At 40.2% G+C, this 20282-nt stretch overlaps 1 protein-coding gene and 1 non-coding gene across 2 annotated transcripts; both read left to right on the top strand.

The window, feature by feature from the left end:
• The first annotated feature begins 141 nt into the window (after window positions 1-141).
• st6gal1 (ST6 beta-galactosamide alpha-2,6-sialyltranferase 1) lies at window positions 142-16040 on the top strand. Its single transcript, XM_063894222.1, has 9 exons — window positions 142-388; window positions 1280-1370; window positions 7978-8184; window positions 8379-8747; window positions 9010-9274; window positions 9422-9519; window positions 9757-9858; window positions 10147-10321; window positions 11158-16040. Exons 2-9 carry the CDS (start codon window positions 1359-1361, stop codon window positions 11427-11429), a joined length of 1500 nt encoding a protein of 499 aa, XP_063750292.1. The 5' UTR covers window positions 142-388; window positions 1280-1358; the 3' UTR covers window positions 11430-16040.
• trnad-guc (transfer RNA aspartic acid (anticodon GUC)) lies at window positions 10740-10811 on the top strand. The gene has a single exon. It is a non-coding gene; the product is annotated as a tRNA-Asp (tRNA).
• Window positions 16041-20282: the final 4242 nt, after the last annotated feature.

The following is a 20282-nucleotide window of genomic DNA, read 5'->3' as shown; positions in this document are numbered from 1 at the left end:
ACATTTTAAACCGTTGAATGAGTTAAGAAGAAACAATGAATCAGTGCAAACCAACACCAGATCACGGCTCTTATTTTGAAAGTCTCAACGGACACGCGTTTTTCTCGTTGTCGCCAGCTTGACGCTTGGTGCTGCAGCCTCCTGCGCGGTGGAAGAGAGCGAGAGTGAGAGAGAGGAGAGGAATACGGTTCGTGGTTACACAAATGCCACCGGACACCGACATCGGCCTCGGACCGGACGGACGCACGGCGGCAGCGGGGCCGAGAGACACGGGACTCACAGGGAACATGGCGGCGGGAACAACAACCTGAACGGTACCGTAGCGACGATAACTCAGAGGAACGACGCGGTTGGCGGGCCGGTAACGGAGGAGCATCACTTAACGCAGGTCAACGAATAACAGCACAACAAATTAGATAAGCGAATACAGATATGTAACATAGAGATGGATATACACTTTGTATGTTTATCAATGGATGAATCAATGCATCGACCTAGGCATTCTGCCGGGATGATGCTGTGATTGCATGGTCTCCTATGACGGCCTGTGTTTAATACCTTATGTTGCACCTATGAAGTGCTGTATGTAGTTTATCATATGTGTACTGGTGCAATACTTCTTGTTATTTTGGTTTAAAAATATAGACTTGTGGTTATTTCATAGTCATTTCTACTACACACTGTATCTTGTGAATTATCCCTTTTTGATTTATTAAAATACAATTTATTTGAACTCAAAACAAAAGAAAATTCCATTTATCAAAAAGGCTGATGAAGATGTGTGCAGTAAAACAAGGAAAGGTAGCAACACTAGAGTAAAGACAAGATGAATCAAGATTTACAATGTGTTACAGTTAATAATACATATTTCTTAAATGCATTGATGAAATGAGGACAATATGTCAACAGCAAAGGAAGTGTTACAGGAAGGTATAAACACATGATTGAGTTCTGTGAACAACAGAAAGTGAAAATCAAAAGTCATAAAACCAGGTTTCAGTGGTTTTGAGTTGAAAAAAAGCTACAGGAACAATGCAACATGTTAAAGTAATGAATCAAACAGTTGCTATATTAGAAAAGGAAGATTTTAAAATTGGAATTAAAATGTCTGCAGTCCTCCAGTGATATGTTATCCTTAAATGAACAGTTGAAAAGTGTAAATCATAAACGATATGGAAAACACGATAGGAGCTTCTGTGTCCATAGATTTGCAGGTTAAATATATGAAGTCATCATTTTATATAAAGAGCTGACATTGTTCATATGTTTCTATCCACAGAGGAAATGAGGGGAAGCGTAAAGGCAGAAACTCGTTTCTAAGCAACAACAACAACCGAGCGTGCTGCAGCGCACACACCATGAGCTACAAGGTAACATCTCCCCTGTTCACAAAAATCCTGCAAGAATTTACTATTAATAACATCACCGTTTATTTAAAGGGGCCTATTATGTTCATTGTCAGGATCATATTTGTATTCTGTGCCTCTGCCTTACTGTTCAAATGCTCTTTATTTTTCTCCTACTGCCTCGTTTCACCCTCTGTCTGAAACCAGAGCCCAGTCTGCTCCGATTGGTTAGCTGGTAGGCTGTGTTGTGATTGGTCGACTGCTTACATATATCTCGCCCCTTAGCCTATCACGTACAATCAGGCTTTTAGCTAGGATTTTTTTACAGGGTGTCAAAAAAAAAATTCAATGGCCTAGCAGGCGCGAGTATTGTAGGGGGGCCCAGGGGCACCCCCCCCCCCCGAACATTTTTGAAATTCATAACTCTATTCATTCTATTCATAATGTTGAGGTGCACATTTTGTGGAATACAGCCACGTTTTTGTCTTTGTTACAACAGTATTTTTGTGCTGAGGCTGGGAGGAGGTGTGTGTGTGTGTGTGTGGGGGGGGGGGGGGGGGTGGGGAAGACCAGATCATTTTTTGGTAATATTATAATTACACTGATTGTTATACAATACAATATGTTTCATAAGTTAATACAAAGAACAGTGAGTGTAACTGAAACTAATAGGTACAACTTAATTGTCACATACATCTTGTATTTTCTGTATTATTCAATTCTGTTAATCTATATCATATGTTTTTGCAAGACACTTTGCATACAGCTGTATTAGCGATGTGTTTGTGATGGTTTTCTGACCTTTCACACCTTTGAACAATTCTTACATGACTACTCTGCTGGAAGAAGCTGGAGATCGTTGTCTGTGCTCTTCCTCTTTTCCTCATCTTTCACAGTAACCTGAAGAAAGAATTTTCATTTAGCCTTCATATCAAATCAAATCAATCAAATATTATAAAGGATATTATCAACTGTAAACTGCGCGATTTTGTTTGATTTCGGCTTGAATCGGCGAATTTTGATCACATTCATCGAAGTTACCGGGGAAAACACCGGAGGAAAAAATGTGGGCGTCTTAAGGTCGTCTTGCCTGAAAGTAGGGCATCCAATTTCTTATTGCAATCCAGAGGACGCCCAGATGCCCACCTACCTAAAACCCTGCGTACAATGAGTGCTAGCTAATAGAAGGTGTTACATAGTGATGTCCCTATGTTACATGTGTAAACAAAGGAGTCCAATGGAGGTGTTTCAGGAAGGGGGAGAGACTGTGTTGGATAGAAACTCCCTCTGGAGGGAACACAGGGATTTTAGCCTTTGAAGACCCTTTACATGCACACAAACCTATATATCAGGAAAGTGAAAACCCCAAAAAGCGGAATAGAAGGTGAAACCAGTGATGGAACAAGTATTCAGATGCTTTACTAATGTAAAACTACTAATATCACAATACTCAGTCAGTCAGTACTGTAGCACTAAAAGTCCTGCATTCAAAACGTTACTATTTAAACTCAAAATGTAGTTAAACGGGAAGTAAAAATCACCGTGCTTATCGGTTGCACACATCAGTCACTTCAGGCCGGTGTGGGTACTCAAAACTCAGGTGATTCTCGACTGAGCAATGTGCTTTTTGAGAGAAGATCTGAAGATGACTCACAGTTTCAGCCGTAGTAACAGCTACTGTCTGTGTCATGATTCATTCGCTGCACTTATGCACCTACAGTAGTATGAACTGTGCAGATTAAGATGCAACATCTGTTAAACGACATTTCTCAAAACACAATCAGCAGGGCACATTTACAGCGCTACGTCAAAACAAAAAGAGCCGTGGAGCCTGACCCATATTGGGAATAAAAGCTGGGATATCTTGGCCTGTGTCGATGTTTTTACTGAGCAATTAACCGTTTTTTATTCTTACTGTGTTGTAAAAGAAGTAGAGCTTTAATATGTGCGACTTATGACACCCATCAGACTCAGCAGTACTGAGTATTCGATTCCCATTAGCAAGTGTAAGCATGTTTAAATTTTAAGAGTCGGCATAATTTATGATCTTTTGCCATTAAAATGCTGGATTTCTAATTGGCCAAAGCATAAATGTCACGCTGCAGCCGACAGCAACCTACCAATCCAACCTCTCCGTTAGATTCAGAGCTTTGCTGCCGCTGACACATACATAACCATCTAACTCCCTCTCACTCTGCCAGGCCAGATTAAAACACACTCACACACACTGCCGCAACTACCTTTTAATCTTGAGTACTTTATGGCTCCATAAATCCATGCATAACACACACACACACACACACACACACACACTGAATGTTTGTGTGTGTGAAAGCAGGGGATTTGGGGCGCAATCTTTAAGCAGATATCCGTAACAACACCATCTGTCTGAGGCTATGAAGCTCTGCAGCCGCTCCATTCATTCATTCAGGCGTCACATCCTCAAGCTGTGGAGTTCCACAGCTGTGTGAGCCACAATTTGCTGCTGATCCAAACATCGGATGTGCTTATATTTATTCAAAACTGCAGAACATGAAGCAGATATAATCTTTATTTTGATATATGTTTTAAATGATTATGTGTTGGGTGTAGCCCTTTAGGTTTATGGGATCTTACAGTTAGTTTTCAGCTTATTGTTTATCAGTCCAGCCCGCAACATTAAAAAGCAAAAGCACAAAAGCCCTTTTACTCTTCCTGCTCAGCAGCAGAGAGAAAGTTAGAGACTAGCCGGGGACCATAGTGGGACAATTAGCAGCGAAACAGACATATTTCTCTCAGGAGTTTGTAGAGACAAAAAACAGAGCTAAAAGAGAACGATTATTAGACTAACTTTCATCAGGTGGATACAAACGTCTACATATGAATGATGCTCCATGACTGCTGGGTGTGAGCTAAGCAACTTATTGCCAACAAGGTGTCACTAAAAAGTTTTTAAAAAAGCTATATCAATCCAGGGTTAACATACCACTTTGTGTGATGTGAAAAGTGTTCATGTGATCGTGCCATGGAGCTGGACGTTTGGCAAAAGGTCAGTTGTGATGGAACAGAATATGCAAACTGAATATCAAACCTCAGCTCTTCCAGTGAAGTGGTAGCAGCCGTTTCCCCATATACCTTTTTATTAATCCTTTTGGTCGCTCATTGAAATCGCTCAGTCACTTTGGTTCCTCTTTTTTGTAATTGGAGATGGTTCATTTAGAACAGGGTTTGAATTCAACGAGCTCGATAGAGAAAGCCCCGGAAGTCTTTGGATATTCAGAGTTGTCGTTTGAACAACGACATTATTTGACACGGCTTTTATACGTCATACAATCATTCTCATTGGGATTCATTTGCATTAATATGCGTGGGCAGGAGGGTGAGCAACCATCACAAGATTCCCTTTCATTTCATTCCTGTTTCGTCTGAATTCCTGGTAAATCTACTAGCTTTGTGTCCCCCACCTTAAAATATGCATCTGTGTTCTTTGTTCTGACATATAGTACGAACGATGGATACTGAGAATGATCGTTTATTGCAACCCTAGATTAATCACCAGAGTCAATAATTGGAGATCACCGTCAATCCTGTGGGACAAAATGATGCTGACTGAAATAAGACTGCTGTTGTGTTGCTCCTCATGGTGCAGTCATGTGTCCGACAGAGCTGAGTATGTTGTGCCTCTGGCTGTGTGTTAACCAGCTGCTGTATGTACAGATAAAACACAGCAGCAACATATTGATTCTGTAAGTTCTTTGCTCTCGAATGCAGCAAAATGGGCCATCATGTGTGCATGGTTGTTCCATAGGGTCTGGTGTGTGTTATTATAGACTTGTCTTCCTCTGGTTTATTTCTCCGCATTGTGTAGCAAAAGATAAAACTGAGCACAACTGGTATTATGTTTATTACTGTATCCAGGGTTGGGTATTTAGACTGCATTAAATTGTGGTCCATAATCATTTACTAGCTGGTGCTATAAACAGGCAACAGATTTCTCTTGATCTACTTCCTCTCTATGCATCTGGGGCATTCCAAGGTCATCCCAGTCCAAGCTGGATCCCCTCCCTGTGGACCATTTCTCTACTGGGAGGTTTGTTCTTCGAGAGTTGCGGAGGCTTAACGGAGGTTTTTGTGTCCCTGTGAGTCGGTGAGCTGTGTTGTTAAAGCTTTTGAGAGGAAGGAGCTCGTCAGGGGGTCTGCCGTGCAAATTTGGATGCACTTGAGGGTTCACACCAACTGAGTATCAAGTATCTTTATAACACTGGTTAGGGGTCGGACCCCCACAGGATTGGCTATTAGACTTATACGTTTTTAATCACTAAAAAAAGTTGCAGGATAAAAAAAAAGGAAAGTTAAATCAATAATTAAATACAAATTAACTAAATTCTATATACCTATACAGACATATGTACCATATACATATACCCAGTTTACAGGGTGAACAAATACATTCCTACAAGTTCATGTTCAAATAACAAGAACATTAATTCTCCTCTTATTTCTTTGAATAAAATAATAGAATTAGGATTTGTGGTTACTCAGCTTTTATATCGATCTTAGGTCTCCACCTGGGTGTCATGTTTCCAACATTGCCAATCTGTGAAGGAGCTAATAAATGCCCATTTTAAGCTTGTACCACTGAATGCAAATGCCAGTCATTAATGGGTGTTAGTGTTTCTTTGTCCAATGGGAAAAGGGTTTAAAATGTAAGCAAAGGTCAATAAAACCAGCAGCAAAAAAACTGGTGAAACTAAATAAAGCAAATTAGGCTGCATTCTTCGACATGCTTCACTTAATGCAGAGTCATGTTAGACCCGCTCCCTTCCTGCAGAGATGTATTCTGGCTCAGTCATTATATTTCAATGTGTTTTTTTGTGAGACTAAGCCTCTCTCTCAACAGCAACCGCTCGAAAATTCCCTGGAGAGTTTGCGAGGATAATGCTGATGGTTAGTATGTCAGGTTTTTCCGAGCAATACGGCTCAGATCACAATGAGATTGTCTTTCAATATTCAAGTTTCTATTTCAGATTTAGTCCATCCTTTTATTCTCTGTCTTACATTGGGGATAATAATGCTCTACATTTACAGATACTATGACGTGCAGGCCGTGTAAAGCATAGTGAGGCTCACTGTGGGATTCAACTTGAGCTGCATTTTTATTTCCTTGAATATTTACATTTAGTCATTTGTGGCTGGATTTGGATAATGCTGAAATTGCTATTGGCAGTTTTCAGTGCATTCATGGTTGTTGCATAGCTGTCACTGAATCACTTTGATACGGAAGAAAACCTAAAAGAAACTGCATTTAACTGAGTTACAAACATTAGTCACATCACATGGCAGAGATAATTATCACACATGACATCAAATGCAGTCTAAAAATGATGTGTCATATTTGTGGGTTTGCACTTGTGTAAAATATGACTCTGCGAAAGCGTGTGATGTTTAAAATTGGACAACAATAACTATCCTCCTTATGTTCGATATCGGACTCCCTCTCTGTTACTTTATATTATTATTAAATGGTCATTAATAATTCCTTAACATGAGTTAGTAGCATTATATGCGACTGATGCTCTGGTTCAGAGTGTGGGCTGTCAAAGCATTGAGGGGTAAAAGGGCAACCTGACTCCTGCAATGCACTTTCCTGCTCTCATTTGACTCGTTCTCTCAAGGCTTTCCCTCCTCTTTTCTATCATCTGATGAATCAAGCCATCTTTTTCCTTCCCCCTCTCCCCCCTTTCTCCCCCCACTGCCTGCTCTTTCTGCATGGTTTCACCCAACACCCGGGGCAGTGATGGCATACTCCCATGTCCTAATTCTTTTGTTGTATCGCTCACTTACTTCAGTATTAGAAGCAAGGATTCAGGCCTGTTTCTGTGTTTTGATGGAGGTACCTTTCATTAAAGGGCTGTTTTTTAAAGTCAGAAATAAAATGTGTTCTCAGTTGGCTTGAGAAGGGATCAGAAATATAAACAGGTTATGCTTTTTTATGATGCAAGGAGACATGTTCAGTAGAGGACCAAAGTGTCTTATTAATCTTTTCATATTTTGACAAATGAATCATGAATCAAAATAGTTTTCTATTTATGCCAGGGTTGTCCAAACTACGGCTTCTTCTTATTTATTATATGTAAATATATATTGCACAGTATTCATGTGTGAATAAGCCCACTTTTCAATAAATTCAGTCAGTTAAAGTTGAAAACACTTTCAAACAAATGTAAAATAAAAAGGCCCAATAACGATATTATAAAATATACCCTTCAAATTTCCCCTTATATTATCAATCTGAGGCTTCTGTTTTAAATAAATGAAACCCCCTGGAGAGCTGTGATGTTCGCTGCTTATTTTCTTAAAGCATATTCAATTATCAAGAATAACGTACCTACTTGATACCTAACTTATGGGCCGTGAGGGGCCCAGATCTTCGTATATGTTTCTGTTTGTGGCCCTCAGTGAAAGGTTTGGACACTCCTGCTTTAGGTAGTCCTTAACCTATTTTAAAAACATTTATTAAACTGTCAAAACTGTAAATGTCCGTTCTGATTTGATCAAATGACTCAACACTTAAAACCCAATACGCTGCTCTCTTGCTTTATTTGAATACATTTCAGAGGTTTTGATATACTCACAGTGAAATCCTCTGCAGATCCCCGGGGCTGCGATGGACAGAGTCAGCCTGCTGTGGCGCATGAGGCGTCGGGCTCGCCGTGGAGTTCTCTGCATGGCCTTCTTCTGCATCTCCATGGCTCTGCTTTACGCCATCTGTGCGGAGAACAGCGTGCCCGTCACCGACGCCATCTTCGGGGTGCGAGCGCGAACCCGGGCTCAGCCTCGTGCGCACTCGGTCATCAAGGTCAGTCGCAAAGTTTCACTGACATGTGGGGCTTTGAAAGCAGAATTGTGTAACCCAGAGTTTCCTAATTTAAGAAACCAGTGTTGTATTGTATACCTCAAATGATTTCACGCCTTAAAGCTAGTGTGATTTCCACTTTATGAACATGGCTCCTGGATGTTTCACTTAAACCTTTTTCCCTCGGACTCTCTCAGGTTCTGCGGGGCGGAGCTAAGCCAATGTACATTGACCCCCAGAAGCTGCCAGGCGTCGTCCCAGGTGACCCTCACCGTCCAATCCCTGTCCTCTCTTCTCCGAACCAAACGCACGAAGCCGTAGACTCGTCGTCAAAGAGGAAGCCAAAAGAGCGGGACACCTCTGGGTTTTTCTCTCGCCTGCTGCCGCGCCCCTTCACGCGTGCGCTGGAGACCCTGTTTGGAGGCCGGCGTAGGGGGGAGCTGAGTGGCAGAGGGGGGGACGCCGAGTTCTTCGGGCCTCATGGGCTTCTGGGAGAGGTATGGGACGACGAGATGTCCAGTAACATGCTTGGAAGCAGACTGAGAAAGGTGGTGCAGAACTATCAGGTAAGACTTTATTATTTACTGGAGATAAAAGTCTGAAGGCTAAAACATTTTGAGAACAAACATTTTCTCCTTTTGAGTTAGTATTGGTCTATTATGCATCAGAGCATCTCTGATTGTTCTGTTCAGGTTCACTTCAGACACTGCCTCCAGGGACATTATATAGCACTTCATCTTCAATCTGTAAATGAGTTCTCTAGAGAAGTAGGGATCCTCTTTGTAATTAGCCCCACATAATTGGTCTGTGTCTCTGTTTTTCTGTCAGGCGATGAATAAGTACGGAGTGGAGTTCTCCGGTCCTGGCGGTGTGTCCAGCAGGCCCAAGCTGAGCGGTCCTAAACTTCTCTGCCAGATCAAGGAAAACGTAGAGGTGCAGACTTTGACCTCCGACCTCCAGCCCTTCTCGTCCCTGCCCTGGGCCTCCCAGCTGCCAATGAGTCAGCTGACTTCTGACCTCGGCCCGTACAGGAGCTGTGCTGTGGTGTCCTCTGCAGGGTCGCTCCGCTACTCAGGCCTTGGCAAAGAGATAGGCGAGATATTTATTACCATCATTCAGTTTATTCTGTTTATCTTTCTTGTGTTCAACAAACCCTCCAAGTAATTTACAGACGTAGAAACAGAAAACATGTGTTAATCAAGTTCCACTTCTTCTAAAAAGATTACTTATTAAATTACAGACTCCCATGATGCGGTGCTGCGATTCAACGCCGCCCCGACCACCGACTTCGAGAAGGATGTCGGTTCAAAAACCACAATCCGCCTCATCAACTCACAGGTAAACACTCTGACAGGCTCAACACTCACAGTTACTGAAACAAAGACATTTCAAATCCGCTTTATCTTACAACACTTTCAACAAGCAACCGCTAATACTAAAACAAGGAAAATGTAACTTACTGATCCCTTCTTACTGAGATACGCTTGTGTTTTTCTCATTCTGATCAAGTTTGCATGTACAGACATAATGGATATAATGCATTGGTTTTTCATCCACTTTGTACCTGTGTTAAAGGTGATGGCGTCGGATGACCACCGTTTCCTGTCCAGCTCTCTGTACAGCTCAGGTGCGCTGGTTGCCTGGGATCCCGCCCCCTTCTCTGCTGACCTCTCTCAGGTGTGTTTTCTGCCATGTAAGCTAGGGGGTTGTTCCTTTATGACCGACCACAGATCATGCTGCATTCACAAAATGTTGAAAGAACTTCCCTGAACTCTTAACCTAAGTCCTGTTTTGACTTTGAATTTCTTAATTCACCACGTGCAGTATTTTTCCCCAACTTTCCCTAATCCTCTTACTCTCACAATGTTTGTAACAACAAGTTGTGTACAGACACCAGAATGGAAACCTACAGAGCATTGTTTTGAAATAAAGTACACTAGTATTACTATATTTCCCCCCTTATAGTGGTACAACAGAACAGACTACCCCATCTTCACCCAGTACCAGAGATACAGGAGGCTTCATCCTATGCAGCCCTTCTACATCCTGCATCCTCGCTTTGAGTGGCAGATCTGGCAACGTATTCAAGACAACATGGCTGAGCCCATCCAGAGAAACCCGCCCTCCTCCGGCCTGCTTGGTATGCAAAACCTTAATACTCATCAGACAAACTTGTGCACGTGAATGAAATTTCAGTACAGTTAAGTAAAATGCTGTTGAGTTTGGAGTGTCGCAGGAATTAATATCCCAAAAACATTGCATAAACAGGACTGCAATACAGACAAAAAGGCTATGATGGTAATGTCCAGAGCTGAAGTAGATGTGTACAGTGACTCCACTGTCTCTCACTGAGGGAGAGCTGCAAGAGCAAACAGCTCTCACTGCCAAAAGTGTGCCACAGCGCCACTAGCAGCCAAAGATATATTACATCCGTAGTGATTTAGTACTACCATAGAGAATGAATGGTAAAAGTTAAGAGAGTTAAGCCCTACTACTCCGGCGATTGTTGACTCCTGTATATGGACAAAAACGGTACTGCATCACCTTCTCACATCTCTTCCTCGTTAGTATAGTGGTCAGTATCCCCGCCTGTCACGCGGGAGACCGGGGTTCAATTCCCCGACGGGGAGATAACATTTATTGTTTTTGTGAAGATTAACAGGGAAAAACAGGGGAAGCAGCAGTAATAAATGAAATACAGTAGGAAATAACAAAAGCAAGAGAGAACTGAAAATAATTATATGACAGTTTGGTGAAGAAACAAATAACTGTTCCATAAGAAACCTAGTGGAATTTGCTTAATAAAGGCAGTAAAGAACTATGAGACAGGCAGTAGATTTCGGTGACTAAAGCAGTAGAGTACAGAATTAAGATTAGCGACCCAAAATGAAAACAGTTTTGGTGTCAACAAAATATTATTATAATATAATAATAATATTACAAAACATATTCTCTTTCTCTTTGAATCCTGCCCAGGCACAATCCTGATGATGTCGCTGTGTGAGGTGGTGCATGTTTACGAGTTCCTGCCGTCCCGCAGAAAGACAGAGCTGTGCCATTACTACCAGCGTTTCTATGATGCCGCCTGCACACTGGGCGCATACCACCCTCTGCTGTATGAGAAAAATTTGGTCAAACGGATGAACCAGGGGTCAGACCACGACATCTACACCCATGGACGTGTCACACTGCCTGGGTTCAGACAGCTGAACTGTACCCATGCTGCCGGAGGTGTAAACAACCACTGACTTGAAAATACACAAGGAAAGCACACAAACATATGAAGCAAAGCAGAAACCTGCATGTAAACATGAGGACAGACGCATGAACATTTCATCCCCACTGCCGAAACAGAAGGAACGCTGTGCCACTCACTATAAATATTACATGTAACTTCACGCTGCAAACATGTGCCACACACACACACACACACACACACACACACACACACACACACACACACACACACAGAGTCCAATTAACTAATAGATGTGCCTGCTGTTCATACATACGCACATGTCCTATAGAGGACGTTTTATTGATAATCCCTGTTCATCCCTTACAAAAGTAACATATCGCTATTTTAACCATGTATGAATTTATATTTTAAGGAAAGAAACATTAGCCGAGTGTTTTCCAAACGGTACTAGCAGGTTTTTGATGTCTTCCAGAAAAAATCCACACCTACATACTGACTAAGCTATACTTCAGACAACTACTGACTACATGATATAAATAGTATCTATATATCTAAATAAATGCGCAGAAAGGTCAAATCATCCAAAAGCAACGCGGCATGCTTTGGAAACAGAAAATCATTATGATGATGTTTAAAAAATGTGCGGTTTATTGAAATGAAACGTGTTAAAATCAGCGCTATGGACCTCTATCAAATTTCATCGTCCTCCTAAGCAAACCAAAGTCTTAAACTGACCTGCTGAAGAAGTTAAGAGTTGTCCAAACAGATCTCAATACTCAATTACAACAAAACAACAAACAGGCCTTAACCTTCAATGTAAATATTGTTTTTAAATATTTTAAACCGAATCACAAAAGCTGCTTTCGTTACGAATGTTGTTTCACTTTAAGCACGACTTTCCTGAAAGCAGCTTTGGAGTAATTACGTTTTTTCATTGTTTGGTGGTAGAGTCTAGATCGGTTTTCTTATCAGTTTTTCACTGCCGACACTGCTTCCCTAACGGCTGATACTGAGGAAAAAGTTGATTCAGTTCTGCTTGAAATTAGTCTTCGTACAATCATAGTGCACCTATGCTTATGAATGCCACAAAAAATACTTTGCTTTGGTTTTAGACATATTTCCTGTAGCTCAGATTTCAGTTTTGGGAATTCTTTTAAGGTTCTATTTTCAGGGCTTAAAATCCCTTTTTTAAACAGCAAAATGTCTTGGCTTGAAATCAGCGGTTTTATCCAAGTGTGATTGTATTCTTTCTCAGATTTATTGCTGTAATAAGTAGTGAACATGGCACACAAAGAAATGTTTGAGTCACAGTAGGAGTACACCAGCTTTAAGCCAGTCGAATTTGAAAATGCAGCTTCTTCTCGCCCGTTGGGAGTGAGTGGATCAAATTTACAACGGCAGCTTGTCATTCATTTGAAACTGAAATACGGTACCTAAATGAGGTTTCTACTTTAATGTGGTACAGTGTGAGCAAAGATATTTACACAAATGTCCGTCAAAAATGGGTTATTGTGGACAACACATCAAAAGGCCTTAAGACAAAAGAAACATTTAGAATATTTTAGAGGTATATAAAATATACAGTCATTTATAGAGGTTGTTGCCCAAGTGAATCAACCCACACATTGATGTTTTTTTTAGCTCAAATGATCTCCTAAAAGAATACAACATGTGCATCAAGACATTTATGTAGTGGCCTGACATATATTTTTCTTCTGCTGGTATTTTTTCGTTTGCTATAACACACAAGAATCAACACAAATAAAATCTCTGATGAATGTCTCAACATGACACACACACCTGCACACAAACAAACCTCCCTAAATGTATTTGTTGAAGAAAATCCTGCCTGCTTGACTAACTCCACTTATCCAAGAATCTAGTTTCAAAAAATGACGTCAAACTAAAGTTTTGTACCCACATTGTCAAACCTGTAACAACCTGTTCCCTGTAGTCTTCATACAATTCTTATATAGTGTATAAAGTATAGCATTAATATCCAGGAGGAAGGTCTTTAATGTGATGCTGTTACACAGCCACGTAAAGCAGAGTTTGATTTCTACAAATATTCATATTAATAAACCATTAGACAGTTAATATATATATATATACGGTCGTTTTTGTTTGGTAAATGGCCTGAGTTAGGGGATAATTAATCCAATATCATGAAGCTACAGACCGTAAGATATTAAATATCTGTTTAATTGATTTTGCAAGAGCTTTTCAGAATAACCCTGCAGCTAAAGCTAGTTAGTTAGCCTGTTGACCTTCAAAGGCTAAGGGCGCCACAGTTTATACATTTATTAGAAAAGGGAATTAATGTGCGGCACAGCTTGGAGTATAATTTGTTCTTTGCTGTTCATTTCCCCCAACTCTGTCTGTAGATGTTTCCAGAACTAAAACTCTTTAACACACCTGCATCAATGCTGTATTTTCAGTATTAATCGCAGTACAAAAGGCCACAAAGGTATTTTGACTTTTGTCCAGCATGTGTACCTAAAATAAAAGATCCTCCAGAGTAGTGAAACAACAAGGAATACTCTTTACATCTCTGATAGTTATCTGCATGGCAAGAATTCTGCTTTTTATCCCATTATTTTTCTTTACTAAACGTCATGTAAAACCTGCGTATTGATATTAGCATTTCTACATGCGGACCAGCTCATTAGCATGCACACAGACATAATGAGCCTGGTTTGCACAGGGTAAGTGTGATGCTTCTTAAATGTTTTATGTGTCTAAAATACTAGATTTTTCATAAAAAATGAATCATTTTACAGCAGACAAATAGGAAATCAAACACCAACATTTTAAAATATTCAAAGTTGGACAAGTCCTAAGTTTATCACACGTCAACATGTTTTGGTCATCCGATGATTTTCTGAAAAAGGTTCACCACTGAAGTGTCTTGCACTGTTCAGTAAAGCTGTGAAGACACTGTACAATGTTATCATTGATCTGTTGTAGTGTGAGTTAATTAAACCTTCATTATATTTATCCTTTCAGCATTAAAACAACTTGTTTGGACACACTGAACATAAACACAACATGTTGACAAAAAAGATAAGGGCAGCTTTGTGTGCTTCTACAGTTTTTTAACAAAAACAAGTAGTGAAATAAAAATATTGAGCTGCAGATAGCAGGAAGCTAGAAATGCGGTCATTTATAACTGAATTGCTGTGAAAATCTAAGAATTTGCTATTTATTTCTTGTTTCCATCCACTACTGTAATGTGTAAAAGGAGTTGGGTGCATTAAGATACAGTTCCAAGGTTTGTGGAGAAAATCCTCCAGTCAGTACCATAGAGATCCGAAAAGGGGGGAAATTATTCATTGCACTTTGTTCAGTTGAATTTTTGTGGATATACTACTTTTTCACTTTAGACGAGCACAAGATTTTTCCACTGACAATTTCAAAAGGCAGATAAAACAGGTGGACGGAATCGGAACTACGACTGCTTCAGCTGTTTAATTAATTTGTGTTCATATGCATGTTTTTAAACCTATGATATTTGACTCTATAGTCTGCTTACCAAAATGAGGACGTGTTTAAACAAATAACCACAAACCTGGGACGTGGCATATCCATCAAAGGAGTAGCCTATCGCACACCACAGATTTTGAGACAAACCATTTTCCAGCCGCTAGTTTTGCCATTCAGACCCAAAAGCATGACTCCCAGTGATCCTCAGACATGAATATACTGTATATACAATCTACTCTATCAGGTCAATATCGCCAATGTTCGGGTGTCGCCAAGAAACTCCAAGAAACTAAACGGCTCCGCTTATGTTTTTCTAATAAGTTCAGTTTGATGTTTTTACCTAACTTTATTGTTTATTCAAGAATACACTAGGAGGACATGTTCTCCCTATGCAGCTCTGGTGTTGTACTAACTGCTGGTCATTTAATTTGTGTAAAACATTTTTATTTAAGCTTACAAATATGTGTCTGCTTTGCCTTCATCCCCTTGCTTTCGGAAAAGAGGGTTAGGGTTAGTTAAGCTGTTAACTGTGTTTGTTATTTCCTTAGTGATTTCCTCCTTTTCTACTGCAGTCTTGTCACTTGATGTTGAACAATGTTTTTATCCACCCACCCCTATAGGCATGTTGCTTTTTTTTAACGATCAATTTTCTTAACATCTTCAAGAAACATCAGTAAAAACATGTTAATGACAAATGTACAGTTGGCTTTTCTCGAAGACAAGAAATAGCTCATTGACTACTTGATAGATTGTAATGAAATCTGGTTAACACCTTTATGTTCGCCTCAGGATAAATGGTAGAAAATGATCACCTCTAAACCTGTTTAAAAAAAACAAATCTAAGCGGCTGCAGTTTAGCGGTCCAAGTAGGTTGATTATGAATCATGTCACCACTGAGTTAAGATGCTCACTCATTCACACAGGCTTTGAAACACACTTACTTTATCAGTATATTTTTAAACCAGCATTTGAGATTACATTTCTGTTTTAAAATGTTATTATTACATATTACTGTTGTTTTTGGAGGATTCAGTGAACTCACATCTTTGTTGGTGTCTTGTCAATCACTTTGTCTGTATGTGAGCAGGGGGTTGTGACAATCACATGTCTGGATGTTGGGATGAAGGAAATCTAATGTATTTGTAACTCATCAATCAATAAATACCTGACAACTGAACGGCTCTGGAAATATTAATTAAATGTTGAGGGAATTCAAAAAAGAAAAGCTACGGAAAACTTAACATATCTTAGGCCTTGTCCACAAGGACCCGGTAGTTTGTGCAACCGTGAACTAATAATCACGGTTGCACTGGTCCGTCCACATGCAGCCGTGTTTTGGGAACACTGCAACCATGATTGTTTTTACCCGGGGTCCACAGGCGAGTTTTTAGCTAACCAGGGTTTCAGCAATTGCGCGATTATTTCCATTGTTTACGGCAGAATTGTCGCAAGCACAACAGAGTGATACAAATGGTAGAGGTGAGAAAGTTGATGCTATTTATTGGCATGCTGTAAGCTATATTAGGATGTCATAGAGCTAAAATGTCATCATGTTTTTTTTTTTATCGGCTTCCCAGTCAACATTTTCAGACGTGACTTTATAGTCAGTGTTTACGTTGAGGAGCAGCTCCACCTCACTGTCTGTCCACATGATATTGTGTGGTGTTGCTGCCATTGTTGCTTCTTCTTCTTCTTTGGGTTTAATGGCGGATCGCAACCAACTCAGGTGCATACTGCTACCTACTGTACAAGAGTGTGTCACATCATGTCATTTACCCTTTCTTAATTCTACTCACCAGCCTTGTGTCATTTAAAAAAGTAAAGAGCCTTCCTGGTGACTCTTACCCCCTCTCCCTCTGTTCCCAGTATCCCCATTAAATCCCACTCCCTCCCCGCCTCTTGGACTTTATCATGTAACCTTTCTCTTTCTACTGCATACATGGCACAATGAAATATATGTTCAACGTCTTCTTTCACTCCACAGTTCCCACACTTGTCACTATTCCTTTTCCCCAGTACAAACATGGTGCCATTTAAACCTGTGTGATCCAATCTGAGTCTTGTTGTGATGATTTCCTCCCTTCTGTTCCTTTCTTTGTAGTTCCTTGTTATCACCGACTTTTGTACTTTATGGTACCCCTTTCCTTTATGGTCTTCCTCCCACCTTTTCTGCCATATCTCGATTCCTTTCTTCTTAATCACTGCTTTTCTTTCTCCTTTTCCGAGTGGAACTGGTACTGTTATTTCATTTTGTAGTGCCCCTTTTGCTAGTTTCTCAGCACACTCATTCCCTTTCAGCCCCTCATGCGCTGGTACCCAACAGAACTGTACATCCATGCCACCTCTGTGAAGTCTTAGCAAACTATGTTACAGTTCAATGATTAAATCTTCTCTGACAGATGCTGTTGACTGTATGCTTTCCAACATGGCCATCGAATCTGTGCATACCACCACCCTATCTGGTCTGACCTCTTCGACCCACTGTAACCCAATAATGACTGCCACTATTTCTGCTGTATACACTGATAACTGATCAGACAGTCTTTTGGAAATAGATATTTGGAACTCAGGGACATACACACCAATTCTCACACACTCCTGTTTGTTCTTAGAACCATCTGTATATATTAGGAGATAACTGTAGTAGTTGCTCCTCAGGTAAATACTTGTTTTAACTCCCACTTCATTCATTTGCCATTGTCTTTTATTTTCCAGAATACTCATATCGATCTTTACTTCTGGGAATAGCCAAAGTGGAACGCTACTCAATGGGGTGGACCTGGTGAACCCTAAGGCCTCCATTCCATACGTCTTCCCTTTTCCTTTCCTTGTCCACCCAAACCTTAACCCCTGGAACTTTGAATATTCCCAGCATTCCTGTATAGTCTTTTTTTTGCAGGGTTTTCTTCTCCACTTCCTTTTAGCCTGACCCTGCCATTGTTGCTACTGCATTTCCGCGCTTATTAACTACTCTGTGATTGGATGAAATTGCCTTACCATTTCAACTTACATTCCCACCTATTGCTTTGGCATGTGCACTACATGTATAGTACATCACTTGGTGGTGGATTTCACAGTTGCTTGTGTACGCGGTATTCTTTTTAAACCACTCGTGTGTACGGAGAATTAATTTTAACAAAACTCCGGTGTCAGAAACTACCGGGTCCGTGTGGACAAGGCCTTATAAAGATACAGCGAAAAACACATTTAGCTCAAACACAAGAAGTTGCTGTAACCCCATATATACTCCTATAACGTTTATAACATTGATTTAAGTCGCTATTAACAGGAATATGATTTATACAATAATGTACCTTCTCGATTCGAAACCAACCGCTAACAGACAAGCTAATGTCACCATTAGCTACGTGCTAATTAAAGTTAGCGTAATAACATGATCGCTACACGACACCTGGCACAACTTCCTTTCTCTGACGTTAGTTAGATAGAGGCAGAGCGTGTATTCACAAAAATCTGACATGAAATATACTCACCATTAAGTTGATGTCATTGCCTCATGACTGCAAAAGCTTTTTCTTGGTACATGACGGTTTACGAAACTGCAGCTAAAATAGTTTTAGCGCCCAGCTAACGTCCATCGTCACGGCCAGGTGTTGCCAGATAACATTTACGGATAGTCACAAGTTAAAACCTGCCCAAATCATAACGTTGGCCAAAACCAGCGCAAAACTGTAAAAGTAAACCATTGCACAGGCAACTCATATATGTACATGTGTTTTATTTGTTATAAGATAACCCTTAACGAGGCTATTTTCCCCTGTCCACCCAAAAGTAGCCAAAAAGCCGGAAACAAGACAAATCTGGCAACGCTTTGTGCAACCAGCCTCACGTGCATTGGATTGAAGTATGTTAAAAACATAAAATAGATAATGTTCATTCAAGGGAAAGCCAAATGCTGAATACAGAACAACTGCAGTATCATACATATCGCTACAAAATAAGTGTGTCCACGAGGTTTGGAACCAGATAAAAGTGGTCAGTTCACATTTACTACTTCCAAATCCCTCGTTTTTTAGGGTTATGAGAGGTGAACATGCATGACTATACCACGCTATACACCCACAGTGGTTAAAAACCTCGGGGTAAAGGCCACATAAAAATAAACGAAATACATATGGTTATTCAAAATAAGTTCAAAGGTTAAAATAGCAAATAGAAAATATATTTCAGAAAGGAAAAACAGTTATTGTTGCAGAACATATATATTATTTAGGCTTAGAAATGAGTAGCTTTGCTTTTAGAAACAATGAGAACATTCTGGAATAATTAGATATCGTAGGCTACTTATTTCTATGCAGCTGCCCTCAACAGTGTTTAGTGTGGCAGTCTGTACCATGGTTATATGTCTCCACCTAGTGGCTGACCAAAAACACAATGCTAACTAACTTTTTAGTTTCTGCTGCTGCTGATCTTGACTTGATTTGTTCTGAAGAAGAGCTGTGTTTTAACATTCCGGTGTAAAACAAACCTTCCATCACATTGTTGTAATTGATTCGAAGACAAACTCAGATTTGGATAATCAAAATATTTCATTAAATTGTTTTCAAGTTCTAACAAGGAGCTTTCTTATCTTTTAACTTTAACTAACTAATATGTGAGCACATGTTTAGATTATATTATATTACATGTAACGTGTTTATCCAAAGCGATTTACATACATTTAATACTGTGGGCAATCCCCACAGGAGCAATTATGGGTTAAGTGTCTTGCCCAGGGACACAATGGCAGGCTGACTGCAGTCGGACTGGAACCTGTTCTGCCCTGATCCAAAGATCAGCACACTATTCCACTGCGCCACAGCCTCTGAATATGTTTGATTGTATCACACAATAACAGATTGTTATTGGTGTTTTATTTAACTTCATTGTCTTGATTTTGTTCTTGCTGCTTGATTAAGTTCACTTGGTACAACTGACAGAAGAGGGTGGTGAAAACTGCACAGCTCATCACCAGGATGGATCTGCTATCCATGGAGGACCTCTACTCCTAGCCGCTCAGGAAGAAAGCCTACAGGATTATCAAAGACCCCCATCGCCCCAGTGACAAACTGTTCTGTCTGCTCTGATCTGGCAGGCGGTACCGCAGCATCAGGACAAAAACCACCAGACTCAGGGACAGGTTTCATCCTCACCTTCTATTTGTATTTACTTACACATCTTGCCACATTCTCTTGCTCTATTTTATTTCTAATCAGTTATTTCTTTCACTATTTCTTTTATGTTTTATGTCTTATATCAGGGTTGTCCAAACTACGCCCTAGGGGCCAAATGCAGCCCGCAGGCCATTTTGAATCGGCCCCCTAAAAGTATAATGCAACATGGCCCACAAATTAAACTTTTGCTCGTCTTATATTGTACTTCTCAAATATATATGTTCAAATATATCAATGAGCCCAAT

This window comes from Eleginops maclovinus, chromosome 11 (assembly GCF_036324505.1).
Source record: "Eleginops maclovinus isolate JMC-PN-2008 ecotype Puerto Natales chromosome 11, JC_Emac_rtc_rv5, whole genome shotgun sequence".
Lineage (NCBI taxonomy): Eukaryota > Metazoa > Chordata > Actinopteri > Perciformes > Eleginopidae > Eleginops > Eleginops maclovinus.
Note: the sequence above shows the minus strand (reverse complement) of the source record. Positions and strands in the feature narration are given on the sequence as shown.

What these genes read in the sequence shown, in the direction of transcription:
- st6gal1 (XM_063894222.1), top strand. An exon ending in AGGTGGTGCAGAACTATCAG is followed by an intron (nt 8,748 to 9,009) that starts GTAAGACTTTAT and finishes TTTTTCTGTCAG; the next exon opens with GCGATGAATAAGTACGGAGT. An exon ending in AGGCCTTGGCAAAGAGATAG is followed by an intron (nt 9,275 to 9,421) that starts GCGAGATATTTA and finishes ATTAAATTACAG; the next exon opens with ACTCCCATGATGCGGTGCTG.